Source organism: Camelina sativa, chromosome 10 (assembly GCF_030686135.1).
Source record: "Camelina sativa cultivar CO46 ecotype springtype chromosome 10, ASM3068613v1".
NCBI classification, from domain to species: domain Eukaryota; kingdom Viridiplantae; phylum Streptophyta; class Magnoliopsida; order Brassicales; family Brassicaceae; genus Camelina; species Camelina sativa.
The window spans coordinates 7,243,352-7,264,454 of record NC_141889.1 but is presented as its reverse complement, the minus strand read 5'-3'; the positions used below and the strand labels follow the sequence as shown (position 1 = coordinate 7,264,454).

The 21,103-nt window shown below is 37.2% G+C and overlaps 2 protein-coding genes and 1 pseudogene across 9 annotated transcripts; all 3 read left to right on the top strand.

Annotated features, from left to right (window-relative positions):
- The first annotated feature begins 6,213 nt into the window (after positions 1–6,213).
- LOC147935869 (uncharacterized) lies at positions 6,214–7,233 on the top strand. The gene has a single exon (XM_087468497.1). The coding sequence runs from the start codon at positions 6,214–6,216 to the stop codon at positions 7,231–7,233; it is 1,020 nt and encodes a 339-aa protein (XP_087324623.1).
- A 4,173-nt stretch (positions 7,234–11,406) lies between these two features.
- LOC104717832 (GATA transcription factor 25-like) lies at positions 11,407–13,779 on the top strand (annotated as a pseudogene). Its single transcript, XR_015569082.1, has 7 exons — positions 11,407–11,848; positions 12,069–12,158; positions 12,254–12,387; positions 12,907–13,014; positions 13,120–13,225; positions 13,363–13,415; positions 13,505–13,779. The product of XR_015569082.1 is annotated as a GATA transcription factor 25-like (transcript).
- Positions 13,780–15,329: 1,550 nt separating this feature from the next.
- On the top strand, positions 15,330–21,048 carry LOC104717831 (serine/threonine-protein kinase CTR1). Of its 7 annotated transcripts, none has more exons than XR_015569081.1 (16): positions 15,330–17,132; positions 17,223–17,521; positions 17,638–17,782; positions 17,890–18,005; positions 18,205–18,235; positions 18,342–18,550; positions 18,647–19,066; positions 19,167–19,211; positions 19,329–19,397; positions 19,495–19,595; positions 19,729–19,813; positions 19,897–19,995; positions 20,091–20,159; positions 20,248–20,379; positions 20,523–20,717; positions 20,793–21,048. XR_015569081.1 is itself a non-coding variant. In XM_087470310.1 (16 exons), the coding sequence occupies exons 4-16, from the start codon at positions 17,987–17,989 to the stop codon at positions 20,808–20,810; spliced, it is 1,488 nt and encodes a 495-aa protein (XP_087326436.1). In that variant the 5' UTR covers positions 15,600–17,132; positions 17,223–17,521; positions 17,638–17,782; positions 17,890–17,986; the 3' UTR covers positions 20,811–21,048. The 7 variants fall into 7 exon arrangements, 5 of the variants coding, with proteins under 5 accessions (XP_010433764.1, XP_010433763.1, XP_010433765.1 ...); XM_087470310.1 differs by having other exon boundaries at positions 15,600–17,132; positions 19,167–19,207; XR_015569080.1 differs by lacking the exon at positions 18,205–18,235.
- The last annotated feature ends 55 nt before the right edge of the window (positions 21,049–21,103 follow it).

Sequence of the window (21,103 nt, the reverse complement as noted above, 5' to 3'; positions counted from 1 at the left end):
TTTTTTTTTTTTTTTTCTGTCGTCTAAAATTTTATTAGTGAACTAGTTTTGGTACCAAAGGTGAGATACAAAGTCAGCGGACAACATAATGTCCGCAAAGTCTAAGCCAACAGAAAACGAGAATTCCCTGGAATCTAAACATGAACACAAAATACTTAAAGCAAAGCAAAAAAACTGAAACCTAAAACGAGAGAGAACAAACTTTTAAACCATAAGCAAAGACACCTAGGCTTAAACCTTACTAAACATACTAATCTTAATAAGCATGAGGAATTCTTCTCTGAAGTCATGCAGAAGAGATTTATCAAGGATGTGCACGGCCAATCCAACAATAACATCAGCCACCTCATATCCTTTTGAAAGCTGATCTCTCAGAACCAGAACCAAGCCTTCATAACCCGAAAAGCGAAGACACGAACACGCTTCCGGATGCGACGACGACGACTGCAGCGTCCTTTATTGTCTAGATAGAAGCCTTCCAAAACGCAATCAGATCTAGCCAGATCTGCAAAGCAGAGACAAGGAGCAAAGCCTAACCACTTGCACACTCGAACTCAAATGAGAACAAGGAGGATACAAGAAGCTATCAACCACAAACGAGTAACAAAAAATGAGGAGAACCAACTGCCAACTTAGAAGACTAGCATATCTTCCCAACAAAACAGAGCCCAAGCTTAAAAAGGGAAAGAACCAAATGGGAATCAAAGGAAGGCAAGCAGACCAAGGGTGAGAGGAACGACAAAGGCTGGGGGGGGGGGGGGGGGTGGTAACGCAATCACAACCAAACAAACAAAAATGAAGGCTTCAAACGATGATATACAAATGAGCAGCGACAACACTAGGGAGGGATCAAACAAAGAAGGAAAAATAGTCTTCGAGTTGCACCGTGGATCTACCAGATCCAGAAAATACTAAACTTCTTCTTTGCAACCACAAAGCCCAAAAGAATTGACAGCTCCATCCGCCTCCTAAAAACCAAACTCTAAACTCCAAACAAACCATAAGATTCCCCAATCGAAGGCCAAGTTTCTGCTTAAAAGAACCCTAACTTGAAAACAAACTAAGCCGACTAGCAATCTAGCAGATCAACAAAGAAGTCAGACCAAGAGATCCACTTACCAAGCCAAGAAGCCTACTTCTACACCAAACCAAACCAGATCGAACAGAGTCGGAGACAAAGACACCAAAAACTAAGCAAAGAGAAAGGGACCCTCTCACGGCACCAGCGAGGAGCGCCGACTACCGGAGAGGGTAAACGGAGATCAAAATTCGAGTTACTCGGCGGCTAGGGCGAACTCACTGTTAGAGAGAGAAATAATCGTTTACTTTTTCACCTTTATTTGCTATTGATTTGATGTCAAAGAGAAATGTTCTGCTATTAACAATATACCATTAGAATCTTTAGATCAGTTGGTAATTGTTCCCAATGATAAGCATTAGGTCCTGAGTTCGTTTCTCAATTAGGCCATCTGCATTCGGAGAACACTTTGGGTGTTCTAAGCCTTTTTAAAATTAAAAATATAAAGAACAGCGGGTGAAGAACATGTTGTTGGTTCTTGATGTAGAACTGATTTTGGGTCAGTTCTTGGGTGATGTGGCAACTCGTGAATGAATACAATTTTTTGTAAAGGAGAAAACATTTATTTGTTTGGAGGAAGTTTTGTTTGTTTTTTTTTAATTTATATCTTTAATGTTTTTTTTTATTTCATAAAAATTTGGTATTGTATTTTGAATTTTAGTATAAGTTTTTTTAGGTTTGCAATTTAAATGTTATTTTTAAAGTTTTTAAAATTGTAATATGTTTGTTTGTTTTTATTTATTTATATCTTTAATGTTTTTTTGTTTCATAAAAAATTGGTATTGTATTTTGAATTTTAATATAAGTTTTTTAAGTTTGCAATTTAAATGTTATTTTTTAAAGTTTTTAAAACTGTAATATGTTTGTTTGTTTCTTTATTTATATCTTTAATGTTTTTTTGTTTCATAAAAATGTGGTATTGTATTTTGAATTTTAGTATAAGTTTTTTTAATTTTGCAATTTAAATGTTATTTTTTAAAGTTTTTAAAGTTTTTAAAATTGTAATATGTTTAAGATTATTATATTATTAAATCTTATGATCTTAAACATGTTCTCCCAATAACCAACTTCTTAACAAAAGATCTAAACTAATGATCTTACATTATTTTCATAATATTTTTACTCTAAAAACACCCAAAAATGTTCTCCCAATGCAGATGCCCTTAGCACTTGATATATTTCTTTTTCTTTTTTGTTTTTCTTTTGGTCAGTTTAAATTTGTTGGAGTCTTTTGTTTACCTAAGGCATTTTCTTATTCCATTTTTTTCTTAAATAAAACTATATGAATTATTTCTATTTTCACTTTATTCACATTTCTTTTATTACAAAGTAGACATATATCTTAATTTTAAAAAATATAAGTAATAAACTATTATATTAGTAACATTAATTTTTTTTATCTCTTTTGTAGTTAATTTCTTATTTTTAGGCTTTAAATTTGTGTGATATGATAATTAAGATAAGTGATTTAAAATATATTACAAATATTTATATTTTATAATGAATGATAAGTTTGTAATTGTGTATTTCCTAATTAATAAATTAAGTATGTATCTAACTAAGCATAATCATCAACCAATATAAACAATACTTTCAAAAAGTTTGGTTCATTTTTTGGACTTCATAGTTCATACCTTAGAATATATTCAAAAATGCAAAATATATACTTTAACATAAACAAAAAAAAATAATATTTATTAACTATATTATTTCAGTGCCCATACCAAATATTTTCCTGGATCCGCCACTGGACTTGAGGAGGATCGCACAGTCGTTTGTATCTGCTTTCTCATACCACCAAACCAACAAACCATTTTTGCAAAACAAATCAGAATTTATTATTGATGATTTCTGATTTGAGCCGGGATCCGCGTGTATATCTGATAAGAGGAGAGATCAAAAGACAATTTTATCTCTGATTTAATTTAGTTATATGATCCCAATGGTATGGGTATGTTAATTCTTATAAAAACTAAAGTTGTTCTTGAAGTGTGTTTTCAAATAATAGTAAAAATATAACATGACAAATTTTTGTATTTTGATTGGCTAATTAAAAAGAGATAAATAAGAATTTTTAAAATTTAAAATCACACGGTCAACATTTAGAGATGACAATTATATTTTTCTCAAAAAAAATATTCATAGTTTACATGTGAATTTTACGATGGGCAAAGTTGGAGCATATTATATAACTAATAGGCACCAAGATTTATTTCGATCATGGTTAAGTTCTAACTTCTAACTATAGGTTAACATTCATCCAGCAGTTTTTTTTTTGCTAAATATATGGTCTCACATTTTTTTTTTGATAATACGAGAGAGATGGAAGATACGAGAGAGATGGAGATGCTTGCAATCAAAACCTTGGAGGAATTTATTCCATCGCCCGAAGCCATATACGAACAGTTTCTGGTGGAGAGGGATTTGGCTTATTGCCGGTCAGTGTTTTCAGAGATGGAGAAAGCTTACCGTGAAGATCAAGATCCTGCCATATTAGTTCAATCCTAGAAATCCCAAGGAGAGATGGACGAAGCCATCTACCGCAACTTCGTGGCGGTCAGAGATCTGGCATACATCCGGGAAATGCGGTCCAACATGTAAAAAGCATACAATGAAATCGAGGATGCATGTATAATTAAAAACACTTTTGCAAATCTCGATAAGCTCCTTGAAGCCAACAAGAAGGCCCGTGAATCTTCTGCTGGTGGAAAGAAGTCCGAGAGAGAGATGGGCGACGTTGATGCGGATCAACCCAACCCAAAAATACTGACTCTCTCAACCCCCTAGAAGGCGGCGTAATAATAAGAGCGAATTTGTGTACTAGCCAAAATAGCAGAAGTAACAAAGAATATAGCAAACTAATTGGTGAAATTAGGTGACTAGCCAAAGGTCATAGTGAAATTACTATAATACACTTAAGTGTCATTCACGTGCTGTTGTAGTAGTGATGCGTGAGAAAAAATAGCCCTTTTAATTTGTATTTTTATATTCAGAAATAAGGAAAAAACATGGGATGTGAGAATGAGGCCTGAGGAGAGAGACAATGATATAATTGTTTTGTGAGTATTTTTTCTCTTTACCTCTCTTGATTTGTATTTTTATTTTATGTTTACAGCAATTAATTCAGATTTTATAAATTTTCTAAAAAAATATACCTCTTTTTCTATATAGAACATAATTTGAATTTTGGAAAACTGAAATAAACTTATTAAAAATAAAAATTATGTCTACATAAAATACAAATAAAATAGTATAGAAAAAATAAAATAGTACAGATGATGTATGATGATTGAAATTTGCATTAAAAATGATGGTAGCGATGACGAGGAGTTGAGGCTTGTTATGCTGGAAATGCTGGTAGTAGTAATAAATTGTAGTATATCTTAGGATATACTATGTAGGAAATCTAAACACTAATTAAACACAAATCAAACAAATTTTTATATACAAGAATACAATAAAAAAAATCTAAACTATCAAATTAAAAGCGGAAAATCATCATAAACACGAGATTAGGTCTCCATAGGATTTACTTCTACTACTATATAGTCATTGTTTTTTGCTGGAACAACTAAGCAACACACCAAGCCCTCCTAATATAATTCACACTCTTTCTCTTTATTCATTCTATTCATATATAAGATACAAATCCTATAGTCAGATTAATCAATTTCGGTGTTTTCATATACGAATATTCCATTGGTTAAATTAAATCAAGTAAAAAAAAAAAAAAAAAGGAAAATTCACATTTTTGTTGTAAAACACTTGGAGTGGACTTCCATAACCGGCCTATTACTTATCCTATTGTGTAAGGCCCATGGCCGATGGCCCATCTCCTAATCAGTTTAGGTTTAGACTTTGTAATCACTATATATATGTAACCTCTATTCGATTATCAATAATAAGAACAAGAGAATTACTTCATTCGATTCTTTAGTTTACAACACGTTATCAGCACGACTTGCTCTAACGTCCAACTGAGTAAACCCTAAAACCCTAAAACCCTAAAACCGTCGTCGCCTTCTTCCTTTGTTCGTGGTTATACTCGGCGATCAGTTTTTGTTCGTGGTTATACTCGACGATCAGTTTCTGTTCGTGGTTCATCCATGTTCGTGGTCCGCTGCTGTCCGGGGTGAGTTCTGTCCGGCGTTCCGTCCCCGTTCGTGAAGCAGCTCCTATTCGTGAATCGGTTCTTCCTCCTATCTAGGCCAAGGTTCGTGATCGAGAGAAGTAAAAACCGAGGTCTTTAGCTCCTGGTTCATATCCAGTCAACCCCAAAACGGTGGAAGGTAAATAAGATCAAACCTCCTTAGAACCCATAAATCGAAACTTGATCTCTTAATTTATTGGAACCTTTAAATCTACAAGTACACAATCAAACAAACAAGTTCATAAGCTTTGAATCCTTAACACCCTAAAAACTTTAAAATCCGATTGCTTAGGGTTGCATAGATTGTTTGTTAATTACACCAATTATGCTATGATTAAAATTCGGCTATGATTGTTTGATTGTTTGAGTTTTGCTTGTTGCATAAGAACCTTAGAACTAAAACCTGAAAATCCGAATTGCTTAGATTAAATGTTTAGGGTTGTTTGAATTGATTGTTTGTTGCATAAGAACCCTAAAACTAAACTATTAAATCCGAAATTCATAGAAAAAAATTTAATCTAATTATTCTAAGGACTAAATCCGATTTTGGTGTTTGAAAAAAAAAAATCAAACCCTAAAACTAAGAATTTAAAATCGGAAATTATTATGTGTTTGCATAAAATAAATTTGAATAATTTCTAAATTAATTATAAATATAAACTTAAAGGTTTGAGAAAAATATTTTGTTATTATCCAATGTTAAGAAAAAAGGAAATTTTCTAAAACTCAAAACTATTTAAGAAAAAAGAAACACTTAATAAAAGGAAATTGTTGCATGCTAGTTTCTATCTAGTTTTGTTTGTTTTCCATGCATACCAAAACCGAAAAATAATGAGCAAAAAGCAAGGCATGTTTCGGTCTCAAATACCGCATGGCCTAAGGTATGTTTTGGTCTCAAATACCGCATGACCTAAATATTTATTGCATGGATCGCTCTATTATTACTGCATGCTAATAATCGGTTGTCTATTTCTGTATTATGCAGATGGCAAGGCTCAACAACTTAGACTATGCCGCCTTGAATGCTTCTGGAGACAATTACTTGCAATGGGCATTGGACACTAAGATCATGCTAAAGTCAAAGGATTTGTTTGAATGCATTGAGGAAGATTTTAACTGTACTGACGAGCAAAAGTACAAGGCCATTATGCATATGTGCCATCACCTTGCTGAGAGTCTCAAGAATCAATATCTCACCATAGAAAATCCTCTTGACCTTTGGACAGAGCTTAAACGCAGATACGGACACCAACAGACGGTGCTACTACCAAAGGCTCAATTTGATTGGAAAAACCTAAGGATCCAGGATTACAAATCCGTGGATGAGTATAACTCAGAGCTTTTTAAGATTGTCTCACTTCTTAGGTTGTGTGGTACTAAGGTGACCGAGAAAGAGCTCTTAGAGAAGACATTCTCTACTTTTCACACTAAAAATATACTGCTTCAGCAACAGTACAATGAAAAGGGGTTTAAAACCTATGGAGACCTAATCTCGTGTTTACTACTAGCTGAGCAGAACAATGAGCTATTGATGATGAATAGTGCAATGAGACCTCCTGGTACAGCTCCGTTACCAGAAGCTCACAATGTTGACTTAGCAAAGAAAACCCCTCAAGAGCCTAAAGAGCCCAAGGAGACCAACTATGTCCACAGAGAAAGACACTATGGCCGTGGCCGTGGTGGCAGAGGATGTGGTGGTCGTGGACAGTACCAAGCTAGCCGTTTTGATAGTTATGGCCGTGGAGGCCGAGGCCGTGGTGGTAGGGGCCGTGGGTCCTTTAAACCACAATCCAAGGCTAAATCGGTTTGTCACCGATGTGGTATGTCTAACCATTGGGCCAAGAATTGCAGAACACCCAAACATCTTATTGATGCATATCAAGAGATTTTGAAGAAAAACCCAGAAGCCAACTATGTGCATCTCGATGGTGAAGATAACTTTGACCATGAGAATGATGATTCACTAGACTATGAGACTTCTGATTGCCTTAAAGAAGATAACTAGCTTTAATTATGGATTTGGTTTAATTTCTATGCTTTTATGTTTTAATTTCGGTTTATGTATTGGATAATTATTTTGGTTTAAATTCAATGATTTCATTTCAATATATATTTGCTTGTTTTATTAAAAATTAAAACAAAATTATTGTCATTATAGAAATGACCGAGGATATGAGTGTACTAGTGGTGGACAGTGGATCCAGCCACACAATATTGAAGGACAAAAAATATTTCATAAACCTCATAATGAAAAGTGCCAATGTTAGTACAATTGCGGGTATAGCAAGCTTAATAGAAGGCTACGACCAAGCTCACATATTATTACCTAATGGCACATATATTGAACTAAGTAATGCCTTTGTATTAACCCAGCTCTAAAAGGAGTTTATTGAGCTTTAAAGACATTCGATTGAATGGTTATCATGTTGAAACAAAGGGTGAAGGAAACAAAGAATTTCTATACATTACTGAAATCGTAAATGGGCATAAGAAGGTCCTAGAGACTATACCTGCACTAGCCACTGGTTTATACCATGCTAAGATTAACATGATAGAAGCTAACTTGACAAAGAATAAAATGTTCAATGAACAGTTCACTCTATGGCATGACCGGCTTGGCCATCCGGGTTCTAACATGATGCGTAAATTGATTAAGAATTCAAATGGGCACACTCTTAAAGAGAGAAAAGTTATCCCTAAACATCTCACGTGTGTAGCATGTGCACAAGGGAAACTTATCATAAGGCCATCACCAGTAAAAGTCACTAAAGAGACTTTAAACTTTCTGGAAAGGATAAAAGGTGATATATGTGGACCAATACACCCACCTTGTGGGTCGTTTAGATATTTTATGGTTATGATCGATGCATCAACCAGATGGTCACACGTTTTTTTGTTATCAACAAGGAACCTAGCATTTGCTAGACTGTTGGCTCAAGTTATAAGACTAAGAGCACATTTTACAGATTTTCCACTTAAGACTATACGTCTAGACAATGCTGGTGAATTTACATCCCAAGCGTTTAATGATTACTATATGTCCATGGGGGTGAGTGTGGAAAATCATGTGGCACATGTCCATACACAAAATGGATTGGCTGAATCCTTCATTAAACGAATACAATTGATAGCTCGGCCATTGTTAATGAGGTCAAGGCTTCCTGTGTCGGCTTGGGGACATGCAGTTTTACATGCAGCAGAGCTTATACGCATCAGGCCATCTAGTGAACATAAGTATTCACCATCCCAACTATTAACGGGTCATGAGCCAGACATTTCCCATCTCAAAAACATTCGGGTGTGCCGTTTATGTACCTATTGCTCCACCACAGAGAACTAAGATGGGACCTCAAAGGAGGATGGGAATATATGTTGGATATGAGTCTCCCACCATTATTAAGTATCTTAAGCCAACTACAGGAGATTTATTTAAGGCCAGATACGCGGACTGTCAATTTACAGAATCCGAATTTCCTATGTTGGGTGGAAAGACAAGCAAGCTGGTCAAAGAAATAACATGGAATCAAACATCCTTAAATTGGCAAGATCCTCAGACTCTAGTCTGTGATGCAGAGGTCCAGAAAATTATACATTTGCAAAAGCTAGCTAATCAATTGCCAGATTCCTTTGCTGATCCAAAGAGAGTAACAAAATCGTACATACCAGCTTGTAATGCAACAGTACGTATTGATGTTCAGAAGAAACACAATAATCAAGTTGCTACAGTGTCTAACCCACGTTTAAAACGAGGTAGACCATTAGGTTCCAAAGATAAGAACCCTCGGAAATCTAAGAAAGGTGCAAATGAAACCGAGGTTAAGGAAAATACAGACATGGCTGCGGCAAATCCTAAGGTACCAAATGAGGTTTGGGACGCTGAACCTCAAGGTCCTAAAGGTATTGATAATAATGAGATCTCAATCAATTATATCATGTCTAGAATTCAATGGAACCGAAAAGATGTCGACATCGATGAAATATTTGCATACAAGGTAGCACTTGAAATAAATGAGGATAATGAACCCACGTCTATATTAGAGTGCATTCAAAGTAAAAATTGGCTAAAATGGAAAGAAGCCATTGACGTGGAGTTAAAGTCTTTAAAGAAGAGAAGTGTGTTTGGTCCGATCTTAAGGACAACACCTGAAAAAAAAAGCCAGTGGGACATAAGTGGGTCTTTGTAAGAAAGGGAAATGAGAATAATGAAATCGTGAGATATAAGGCACGACTTGTAGCACAAGGATTCTCTCAAAGACCAAGAATAGACTATGAGGAGACATACTCCCCTGTGATGGATGCAACAACATTTAGGTACTTAATAAGTCTGGCTATAAGAGAAAAACTGGATTTGCGGTTAATGGATGTTGTAACCGCATACTTATATGGTCCACTGGATAATGAGATTTATATGAGATTACCAGAGGGTATTGAGCTCAAAGATAAGAGTGGTTCTCGAGAACAGTACTGCATTAGGCTGAACAAATCCCTTTATGGACTGAAACAAAGTGGTCGAATGTGGTATAATCGATTAAGTGAGTATTTAGCTAAAGAAGACTATAAGAATGACCCAATCAGTCCATGTATTTTTATAAAGAAGTTTGCAAACAAAGGGTTTGTTATTATAACAGTGTATGTGGATGATTTAAACATCCTTGAGACCTCTGGGGAAATCGCCCAAACAGTCGAATATCTAAAGAAATAATTCGACATGAAAGACCTAGGCAAGACAAGATTCTGTATGGGATTGCAACTTGAGTACAGAAATGATGGAATCCTTGTGCATCAAAAGGCATATACCAAAAAGGTACTCAAGAGGTTTAATATGGATCAGGCTCACCCATTGACCAGCCCAATGGTTGTAAGAAGTCTTGATTTGGATAAAGATCCATTCGGTCCAAAGAAGGCCGATGAGGAAGTTCTCGGTCCTGAAGTGTCATACCTCAGTGCTATAGGAGCGTTAATGTTCTTGGCTAGCCACACTAGACCAAACATAAGTTTTGCCGTGAACCTCCTAGCAAGATTTAGTTCTTGTCCGACCCAAAGGCACTAGAATGGAATTAAGCATTTACTTCGTTACCTACAAGGGACAACAGATTTGGGTTTATATTATACTCACCATAACAAAGAAGGTTTAGTTGGTTTTGTTGATGCATGTTATTTATCGGATCCACACAACTCAAGGTCTCAAACCGGTTATGTGTTTACACATGGTGGTACAGTGATATCATGGCGTTCTATGAAGCAAAGTATTGTGGCCACATCATCAAATCATGCGGAAATCTTAGCAATTCATGAAGCCAGCCGAGAATGTGTTTGGTTGAGATCGATGACTCAACACATTCGGACCAATAGTGGCATGGACGACGATAAGAAGGCCACGATTATATACGAAGACAATACGGCCTGTATCTCACAGCTCAAGGAAGGCTACATCAAGGGAGATCAGACGAAGCATATTTTACCGAAGTTCTTCTTCACACATGAACTACAAAAGGCCGGAGAAGTTCAAGTGGTGCAAGTTCAATCATGCGACAACTTAGCCAATCTCTTCACCAAATCTTTACCGGCATCAACATTCAAGAAGCTCACACACCAGATTGGTATGCGGAGGCTTAAGGACTTAGAGTGATGCTTGGAACAGGGGGAGTGATGTGTGTTGTACTCTTTTTCCTTCACTATGGTTTGTTCCACTGGATTTTCCTGGTAAGGTTTTAATGAGGCAACATCCCCAAGCACATTGCATCGATCCCTTAGCATCAGCACCGTTATGTCATCCAAGGGGGAGTGTTGTAAAACACTTGGAGTGGACTTCCATAACCGGCCCATCTCCTAATCGGTTTAGATTTAGACTTTATAATCACTATATATATGTAATCTCTATTCGATTATCAATAATAAAAACAAAATAATTATTTCATTCCATTCTCTAGTTTACAACAATTTTTTTTATTATTATTTTTTATTAGAAAATACAACTGTGCAAGTTTGTAATTGGTTTAAAATCAAGTTGAGTGGAGAGTCATCTGGTCGCCTCTCGGAACAAGTGCTGCGGTTTTTACCTAAAGTCACTTTTTTTGGTTTTGTTTTAACCGTCTGGTGAATTTCACGACGGTCTAATCTCCCCCTCCTCCTCCTCCACACGCGCCGACCAGTCTCTCTCTCTCTCTCTCCTCTCTTTCGCTCTGTAATTCTCGATGTCAACTAGTATTTCCTTCCTCTCTTGTTCTTAGGGTTAGGGTTTCTTTTTTATTTTTGCTTTCTCCATATCCTTCAATCAATGTGAAAAAAAAAAAGCTCTCCTTTTTGGCAGTTTCCCGATGTATGGTCGCCATTCTCAACCGGTGCTTATCCCCAACAACGACTCTGCTGGTGGTGAAGACCATGTCTCTGCCTCCGCAACGTCCGGTCACATTCCTTACGACGATATGGATGAAATCCCTCATCCTGACTCCATCTATGGTGGTACTGGTTCCGATTTGATTCCCGATGGCTCTCAATTGGTTGCTCACCGATCCGAGCCCTCTGAATTACTTGTTTCTCGGCCTCCTGAAGGTGCCAATCAGCTTACGATCTCCTTCCGTGGTCAAGTTTACGTTTTTGATGCTGTTGGTCCTGACAAGGTGAGTGATCTCTACTTTTGCCCCCCTCCCCCCTTTTGTTATTCGTAAGAAGTCTCTCTCTCTCTCTCTCTCTCTCTCTCTCTCTCTCTCTCTCTCTCTCTCTCTCGGATGCATCTGATGTCTGATGGCTTTAGGGCACGTAAAAATTGACTCTTTTTGTTCAAGTGAATGCATAATTCTGCATAGTCTTACCAAACCTTTGGGAAATTGGTTTTGATAGGTCGATGCTGTCTTGTCTCTGTTGGGTGGTTCTACTGAGCTCGCTTCTGGTCCGCAGGTGATGGAACTAGCTCATCAGCAGAATCATATGGTAACTTTTGTTATTTGCGTGCTCAAACTTCTGTCTGAATTGCTCACTTCATCTCGATTCCCACCTTTGTCATTTTGGTGTTATTTTTTTTTTAGCCTGTTGTAGAATACCAAAGCCGCTGTAGCCTTCCGCAACGGGCGCAATCCTTGGATAGGTTTCGGAAGAAGAGGAATGCTAGATGTTTCGAGAAGAAAGTAAGATACGGTGTTCGCCAAGAAGTGGCTTTAAGGTCAGGGGATTTATCTGTTTTTAGTTCAGTTGTTTAGTTGTTGTCATTCTAGATTACGGCGCTACACCTGCGAATCAGTCTTTTTACCTATTTATGCCAAAGTTTGTTACAACCATCCCACATTGGTTAACCAATTTCTTAGGCCTAAGGGAACCCTCAGTATTGAGCTAGCTTTTATTTTATAAGTCGGATCTTAACAAAATCCTTGCGTAGTTACTCTTTGAAGAGGCTGACATATTTCTTTCATATTTACTGGGGTCTAAAACGTGGTATTCTTGTATAGCTAAGCTAGTAATTTTCTTCCTCACTTTTATTATGTGATAGGAGCTGAAACAATATCTGTTCATATTCAACTAGTTTACTATCTTGCTACTTTTCTTTTATTTGTTTCAAGAAGTTTGGTGACCATGTAGTTACACAGGCTTCATTGTCCATGGCTTGCTGTAGTATATGAGAATATATGCTTGTAGTTGAGCTGCCAACTTTTCTGCGTCTCTGACCTTTGTTAGCGTTTACCAGAATGGCGCGCAATAAAGGTCAATTCACCTCTTCAAAGATGACCGATGGGGCTTATAACTCAGGCACAGATCAAGATTCTGCCCAAGATGATGGCCATCCAGAAATATCGTGTGTTCTGTCTCTTCCAATTAACTGCTTCTGCAATTCGTGTTCTCCACTAATGTGCGAAAATTTTCTTGCTCTTATTTTAATCATGAGTGTCTTCTTACGTAGGTGTACTCACTGCGGCATTAGTTCCAAATGTACACCGATGATGCGACGTGGCCCTTCCGGCCCCAGGACTCTCTGCAATGCCTGTGGACTTTTCTGGGCTAACAGGGTGCGTATCAAATCTCCACAGAGTGATATAAATACATCACCTACTTCATATTATTGTCACATATATCATATTTTTACTATGATCAGGTCATAATATACCAATATGTTTGACATTTTTAAACTGTTCAATTCTTGTAGGGTACATTGAGGGATCTCTCAAAGAAGAGAATCAGTTGCCTTTAATCAAAATGGTAATCTTTTATATTATCATTTTTCGCCCTGTGTTTCTTGTTGGTTTTAACACACATAAGACAGAGCTTGAATGATCGTTTACTTGTAGGGCGAGGGTGGTAGTATTGCCGATGCTGACAATTCAAACTCTGAACCTGCAACTGTTGAAGAAGACACTTCCTTGGTTTCTCTTGCCAATGGGGAAAATTCTAATGTGTTAGGTAATCACTAGATTCTGTGATAAGAATCGGTGAAAGTAGGAGAAATCCTTGTAGAATCAGTTGGTCTTCCGTTATGAATTTTATCTCTTCTCATCATCACATGTATTATAGAAACCATAACCGAACCTCAAAGCAAATACCATATCAGATGTCTTTGGTTTAAGAGTTTGATGATCAGAATAGTTCTGTTACTGTACCCGTAACCATATCCTGTGACATGGTGATGTTAAAAGGTAAAGTCGATTGTGAAGGGGAAACAAAGACTTTGCGTCTGACGTACCATTCAAAATAGATTTTGATCAGATTGAAGAAACGTTATTAACCTTAAGTTGTGGTATTTGTCTCAATAGTCAAATACTAATCCATTCAACACTGTTGAGATCTTTTTCTTATTATTATTTTTTTGGTTGTATTCCGAAATCCCAACCAACACTACCTATCAAAATAGCTAACTTATAAATGACAGTTTTGTTTCCCGTTTCTAAAATATCAAATTGTGTTCGAATGGGAGACAAATGCATCTTAGATCTCAATCCTAGTTTACAAGATTAGTTTATAGAGGATGTGTGCATACGCATAGCATACCAAACCATGTGGATTACTAACTAAATCCTGCTAAGGGACCACGAATTAGATAAGATTATCTAATATTAACAACACATTATTGGTGAACATAACAAATAGAATATACATTAACCACACAAAAAGTGTATGGAACTGGAAGAAAGAGAACCGTCCAACCAGTTTGATGACAAGCAAAGAAAAAAAAAGATAATGTTTTTCCTGCCAACAATATAGTTATATACTAATAGTGTTTATTGAATAGATTATGATATTTATGATGAGATTATTCGAGAAGAGAAGGTGTCGCTTTACGTGGACTCGATCCTCGTGACGACTCGTTGTGCTTTCTTTTATTTTAGTTATGTTCAAACAAATTAAAAGTAATCTAAGACGAATAAATTTAGTGGGTTATCTGTATCAGTACACCATAAAAGAGACCCATGCATGTATCATAGCATATAAATGTATTAAACAAAGCAGTCTGTATATAGAAAATCTTTCGATTGAAATAAGTGAATGAGTCACGACTCACGAGCTAAATCTGAAGGCGTCACCAAACCAAAAATATAAAGGTATCAAAACAGCTAAACAACACTCTTGTGAGGCATCCCCTGTATTATTATCATTTGTACTGACAGAAATATTACCTGCACCTGCCTGATATTAATTAATGTAACAGAAAGATAAAACATTTGAACGTTGATATTAGATACAAATAAACATTTCTTGCGTTGGGAAATAATAGAAACCTTTTCGGTTTTTTTACAGTAAGAGATAGTTCTGGCTCAGAAGTCAGAAAATGAGTTTGGTTGTGGGATGGTAAGTTACCATTGGTAACTATGTAAGAAACTAAGGACAATCTAAAAGCGCTCACATGTAAGCGAAGATAAAGGAGTTAATGCGGGCGGGGGAAAGTAAAGTGAAATATCACGCACTTCTTATGTTACGTTTCCAACAAAATCAGAAAGATGCAATGGTGTGCGTGCGTCGTATCCAGGGGAGACAAATAGTGACATAAAATATGAACTGTTTTTAAAATATCATATGATCTAAAACTAATTAAATTTAATTTTTCTAAATCCCAAAACACAACTAACTATAAATATTACCAACCTATATATATATATATCTATAAACTGAAGATCCATCAAGCCAATTTTCACTTTACATATATAACAACATATGCTAACTTTATATTTATGTAATTAGCTTAAAACTATATATATATACAAATTAAAAAAGGGTTAAATGGTAGTAAATCAATGATTTGTGTAAAATTCTGGTGTAAGTAAATAAAAAATGTCTAAGAAGAGAGTAAGCATCTAGACACCCACAAGATCTAGAACAATGAATGGCTCATTAGTCCAGTCATTAGTCATCCTTACCTTATTTATAAAGTAGGAAAAAAAAACTGCGCTCATGAGGTTGAGATCAAACAAGAAATGCATGAGTAGGATGATAATCCACGTGTCATTATCTTATTGCATGAAAAGTATACGTGTAGGCTCCTCACATAAAGTTTCTCCCTCCTTCTTCTCCCATGTCCCAATGCCTTTTCAAAGTTTTTTTAAGAAAATAAATACACAATTTTCAAATATTTTATTCCTAATTTGCTGTTTTTTTCTTCTTCTTCTCCTTCTTCATCCTTCCTTTCTTTTGTTGTCCAAATCTCTCAACACCTATTTGACGCTCTCTCCTTGTTGATCCAACAACAAAAACCCTATTTTCTTCTCTCCCACCCCCACACTTAAAAACCACCGTGTGTTTTTTGTTTTCCGGTGAACCATTTTTGATAGCTTCTACGGTCTTTTTTTCCCCCCCCCCTTTTCCAGTGGTTGACGATTTGACTACAGCAATCTGAACGAAATAGGGAAGAGAACTGATCAAAACAAGCAAGCTTCTCTAATCTCTCACCACGAGTTCAGTTTTTGTCTCTGCTTCTGCTATATTCGTCTTGATCGTCTCTGTTTGTGTTTCTTGTTCTCTGGATTCAATGACGGGTTTTGGCTGAACGAAGAAACCAAGCAAAGCCTAAGTTGCGATCATTTTCATTTTCCTGTTCGTTCGATCGATCTGTCAATTTTTTTTTTTTTAAACGAAATGCCTCACCGGACTACTTACTTCTTCCCGAGGCAGTTCCCCGATCGTGGATTCGATTCCTTTTCTCACGACAAGAAATCTTCGTCTAACGTTGGTGAGAGTTTTGGATTTGAAAGGGATCATACTAATAAATCATCTAATGGAGGAGTCATCGGCGGCGACAAGGAGAAGGAGACGACTCTGTTCTCATCTAATCCTCTGCTTTCAAATAGCTCCGCCGTTTCAGATCTTTTCAGCAATGATCGCAAGTCGGAGAACAAGAAACAGCAGCAGCAACTAGCGGCTTTCTATGAGTGGTTGGCCGAGAAGAAGGCCAATTTATCTCGGTCTTCTTCCGCCGCTACTACTGGACGCGTGAAACCTACGCGCCTCTCTATGTCTACCGACGTCGAGGAGGAGAGAGAGCTTTTGTTGGCGGCTGCTCCGCTTCCTGCTGCTTCTTCTCCTGATTCCGTCATTGTGGCGTCGTCTTCTTCCGCTCGAGCGATTACCATGAATGAGCGAAACATTGACCGGAGCTTTGATAGGGAGGTTTCGCTTCCTCGAATGTCTAGTGACAGCAGTTTCGCTGGAAGTTTCTTCTCTGGGACGACGCTGGACGGTAATTTCTCCAATTTCTCCAGTCCGACAGACGCGAGGGAAACTGCCACCACCACGCGTGTCTCTGTGACCAAGGAGGAAGAAGAAGAAGTTGAAGTTAGGGAAGAGGGCAAAGACCAAAGCTTAGCGCAGAAGTCAAAAGAAGGCTATTACTTGCAAGTCACGCTTGCTATGAGGTTAACCTCTCAAGCTAACCTCGTCGCTGAGTTGGTTCATACAGAGAGCACTGAAACTGTCTCCTACCGTTTTTGGGTACGTATATGAACTTTCGTCTTAAATGATCCATGGGTAAGATTTAGGTCTGAGTTGTGATTTTTTCTTTCTCCATTTTGTTTTTTTCAGGTAAGCGGTTGTTTATCATACAGTGACAAAATATCAGATGGGTTTTACAGCATACTAGGGATGGATCCGTATCTTTGGTTGATGTGTAACAATTCGGAGGAAGGAAAACGACTTCCATCTCTTTTGTTACTAAAGGAGACTGAGCCGACTGATACATCAATGGAAGTGGTATTGATTGACAGACGTGAGGACTCGCGTCTTAAAGAACTGGAGGACAAGGCACGTGAGCTCTATTGTTCTTCTGACAACATGTTACTGCTCGTGGAGAAACTTGGTAGACTTGTTGCCATTTATATGGGGTACACTACTTTCTCTTCTTGTTCTTCTTCAGTTTTCTCTGTGATTTAGTTTCGCCTACTTCATAGTTGTGCATATATACGATAAGATTTGTGTGCTGAGATTTTAGAGATTTTAGGGGAAGTTTCCAGATGGAGGAAGGTGATCTACAGAAACGATGGAAACTAGTTAGCAATAGACTCAAGGAGTATCGGAAGTGTATCATTCTTCCTATAGGTAGTCTAACGATGGGCCTTTGCCGGCATCGTGCCATTTTATTTAAGGTGAGCCATGACCCATGAACGCACATAATAGAGAAAGCTAGACTGGTTTAAACAAGTAAAAATTGTCGACCGTATTGCATCTTGACTTGTGTATCATGAATATGCAGAAATTGGCTGATTACATTGGTTTACCATGCCGGATAGCTCGAGGTTGCAGGTACTGTAAAGAGGGCCACCAATCGTCTTGCCTTGTCAAGATTGCCGATGACAGGAAGCTTCCAAGGTTTGATAGCTTTATAAGCCTCCTCCATTGGCTTTTTTTGTTTCCCTCTCTTTCTACTTAACTACGTAAGTAGACTTTCAGGCTATTACCAACACTAGATTTAATTCCTACACTTGTGGACTTTCAGGGAGTGGTATTTAGGAAGTTTCTACCTGCTTCTATTTAAACCCCTTATTGATTCTTTATGTTTTACTAACAGATGGGTCTCTCCTCTCCAGGGGTCTACTTGTGTATGTCCTTGATTCTGTGCTAGCTCTAGAGTGGCATTGAATACATCTTTTTGAGTTTATATATGTTCCACATTTTGAGTATATACTTGATATCATTTCTCAACAGGGAATATGTAGTTGACCTTATCGGGGAACCAGGAAATGTCCATGATCCGGATTCCTCTATCAACGGTGGAACACAGTGTCAGGTTCCATCACCTCTTCGAATGAGTCATCTTACAGAATATTCCAGGCCTTGCGTGCATAATAAATCTCCTTGTAAGACTGTAGAGTCAAAGGCTTCACGCGATCTTTCTGAAAATATTCAATGTTCAGGTAGGCTGCAGTTAGCAGAATATGTAAGACCATTATAATTCAAAATTGCGGGTCTATAGTTGAGATCAATTATGCTAATTGAATTCTTATTTGTAGGGAGTCAAGGCCATGTACACAAAGAAATTGAGTTGCCTGATATTGCAGCGACAATATGTTGTGCTCATGTTGATCAAACTTGCTTCACAAAAACATCATCAGTGGTTTTGTCAGAATCAGTTCTTCGAGCTCTACCACTTGATATACCAAACCTTATTGAAGAAAAGATTTCCCAACAAGAAATCTTCAAAGAAGAAACCATTTTATCAGAAGATCCAATTGAAAAAACTCCTGTCAAGCAGCCAAAGGGGGACTTATCAGTTGAATCAGAGATAACAGAAGCTGACACTCGAAAAGATAAAAAAGGCAGGTTACCTGTTGACGCCATCTCACCGTACTTGACCATTGAGCCTTCTTTGGCATCAGATTGGCTGGAGGTCTCATGGAATGAACTGCATATCAAAGAGCGTGTGGGTGCTGGTATGTCCTTCTCCTATGATTTTTGAGAGTACAAAATACTTTTTGATGTAGCACTTTAATAACAAAAACTCTGGTGAAATTTTCTCTACGTTTTTTTCAGGATCATTTGGAACTGTCCATCGTGCTGAGTGGCATGGATCAGTAGGTTTCAAATTTAACAAAGTTCCTCATTTAATGTGTTTTCTCCTTGTAGTAGCTCCCACTCCTACTCTGATGGATTTTTCAGCACAAGATGTTTATTACGTTTTTGTTTATGATGAAGGATGTGGCTGTCAAGATTTTGTCCATACAAGATTTCCATGATGACCAATTCAGAGAATTTCTGAGAGAGGTATTTAAAGCAAGCAGATTAGTCTCTTCTGAATAACTAACTCCATGAGATCACTTTCTGAAACTAACTCTGATCAATCCGGTGATTTTGATTGAAGGTTGCAATAATGAAACGTGTTCGTCACCCAAATGTTGTTCTCTTCATGGGTGCTGTGACAGAGCGACCTCGCTTGTCAATAATAACAGAATATTTACCAAGGTAATTCATCAGTATACTTTTTTTTTTTGGTTTGTTCAGGCCAAAGTCATATAGTTAAACATATCTATGATGTTTCATCTTAAACGTATGCATTACCTATTAGCTTATGTTTCTGTGTTACTTCTTGAAACAGGGGCAGTCTTTTTCGCCTCATCCATAGGCCAGCTTCTGGGGAGTTACTAGATCAGAGGAGGAGGCTACGTATGGCATTGGATGTGGTTTGTGATCTTTCAATTTATGTTTATCTTTCATTTTGTTTTCTTCTGTATGAAACTTGAAAAAGTGTGTTTATTTGGACTAGGCCAAGGGACTCAACTACCTACACTGTCTTAATCCTCCAGTAGTGCATTGGGACCTGAAATCTCCAAATTTATTGGTTGATAAGAACTGGACAGTAAAGGTAATAATATTAAACCACAAAAAACTTGATTTATACAAAGCCTCCCATCGTCTTCTTTCTGTAACATATAAACCTTAACCATTCCCCTGTCTCAGGTTTGCGATTTCGGGCTTTCAAGATTCAAGGCAAACACTTTCATACCATCAAAATCTGTTGCAGGAACAGTAAGCTCTCCTAAGATGTTAATTACTGTGGAATATGGAAAAATATGTTCTGACATGTAAAACTTCTTCTCTTTGTCTGCTTTAACAGCCTGAGTGGATGGCTCCAGAGTTTCTTAGAGGAGAGCCGACAAACGAGAAATCAGATGTTTACAGTTTCGGAGTAGTCCTATGGGAGTTGATTACTTTGCAACAGCCTTGGAATGGACTCAGTCCTGCTCAGGTAACAAACATTCTCTTCTCTCTCCAAAGTAACATATGATTCTTCAAAATTGGTGTTCACACATGAGCTTACAACTTAGGTACCTTTAGTGTTTGTTAGAGTTTAGTTATACTATATCTTTTGAATCTTGGTCTGGTGATTAGGTGGTTGGAGCAGTTGCGTTCCAGAACAGGCGGCTTATAATTCCTCCCAATACCTCTCCAGTTTTGGTTTCTCTGATGGAAGCTTGCTGGTCAGATGAGCCGGCTCAGCGACCAGCATTTGGTGGCATAGTAGATACACTAAAGAAGCTACTAAAATCTCCGGTGCAGCTGATACAAATGGGCGGAGACAAAGGGGTAATTCCAGCTAAAACAGCTCCCATTCTATAGTTTAAATACTTCACTCTTACAATACTAACATAAACACTGTAGGTGCTTTGCGTTGATTAGCTCCTGAATTTGATTTTAAATTAGAAAAATCAATGAGACGAAGCCTTGCCTGGAAGAATGGAAGGCTATTTTTTCTTTTGGTTTTTGTTTGTATAGTATAGTTTTTTTATATGGTCTTACTTGTGAGACAAAGAATAAAATAAAATTATGAGATTTGGTTTCTTGCAGTTGGAGACCGTTGCATTTGTTGTAAATTTGTAATCCATGCAATATGTCATCAAAAGTTGTTTCATTAAAAGTTGATTGGTCAAAACTCAAAAACAAAAGGAATAGAGAAAAGGTTCTTTACATGT

Coding starts and splice junctions, on each gene's coding strand:
- LOC147935869 (XM_087468497.1), top strand. CDS start 6,214: ATGGCAAGGCTCAACAACTTAGACTATGCCGCCTTGAATGCTTCTGGA.
- LOC104717831 (XM_010435461.3), top strand. CDS start 16,281: ATGCCTCACCGGACTACTTACTTCTTCCCGAGGCAGTTCCCCGATCGT. Junction 18,006..18,341: donor GATGACAGGAAGCTTCCAAG/GTTTGATAGCTT, acceptor ATTTCTCAACAG/GGAATATGTAGTTGACCTTA. Junction 19,208..19,328: donor GTGCTGAGTGGCATGGATCA/GTAGGTTTCAAA, acceptor TTTATGATGAAG/GATGTGGCTGTCAAGATTTT.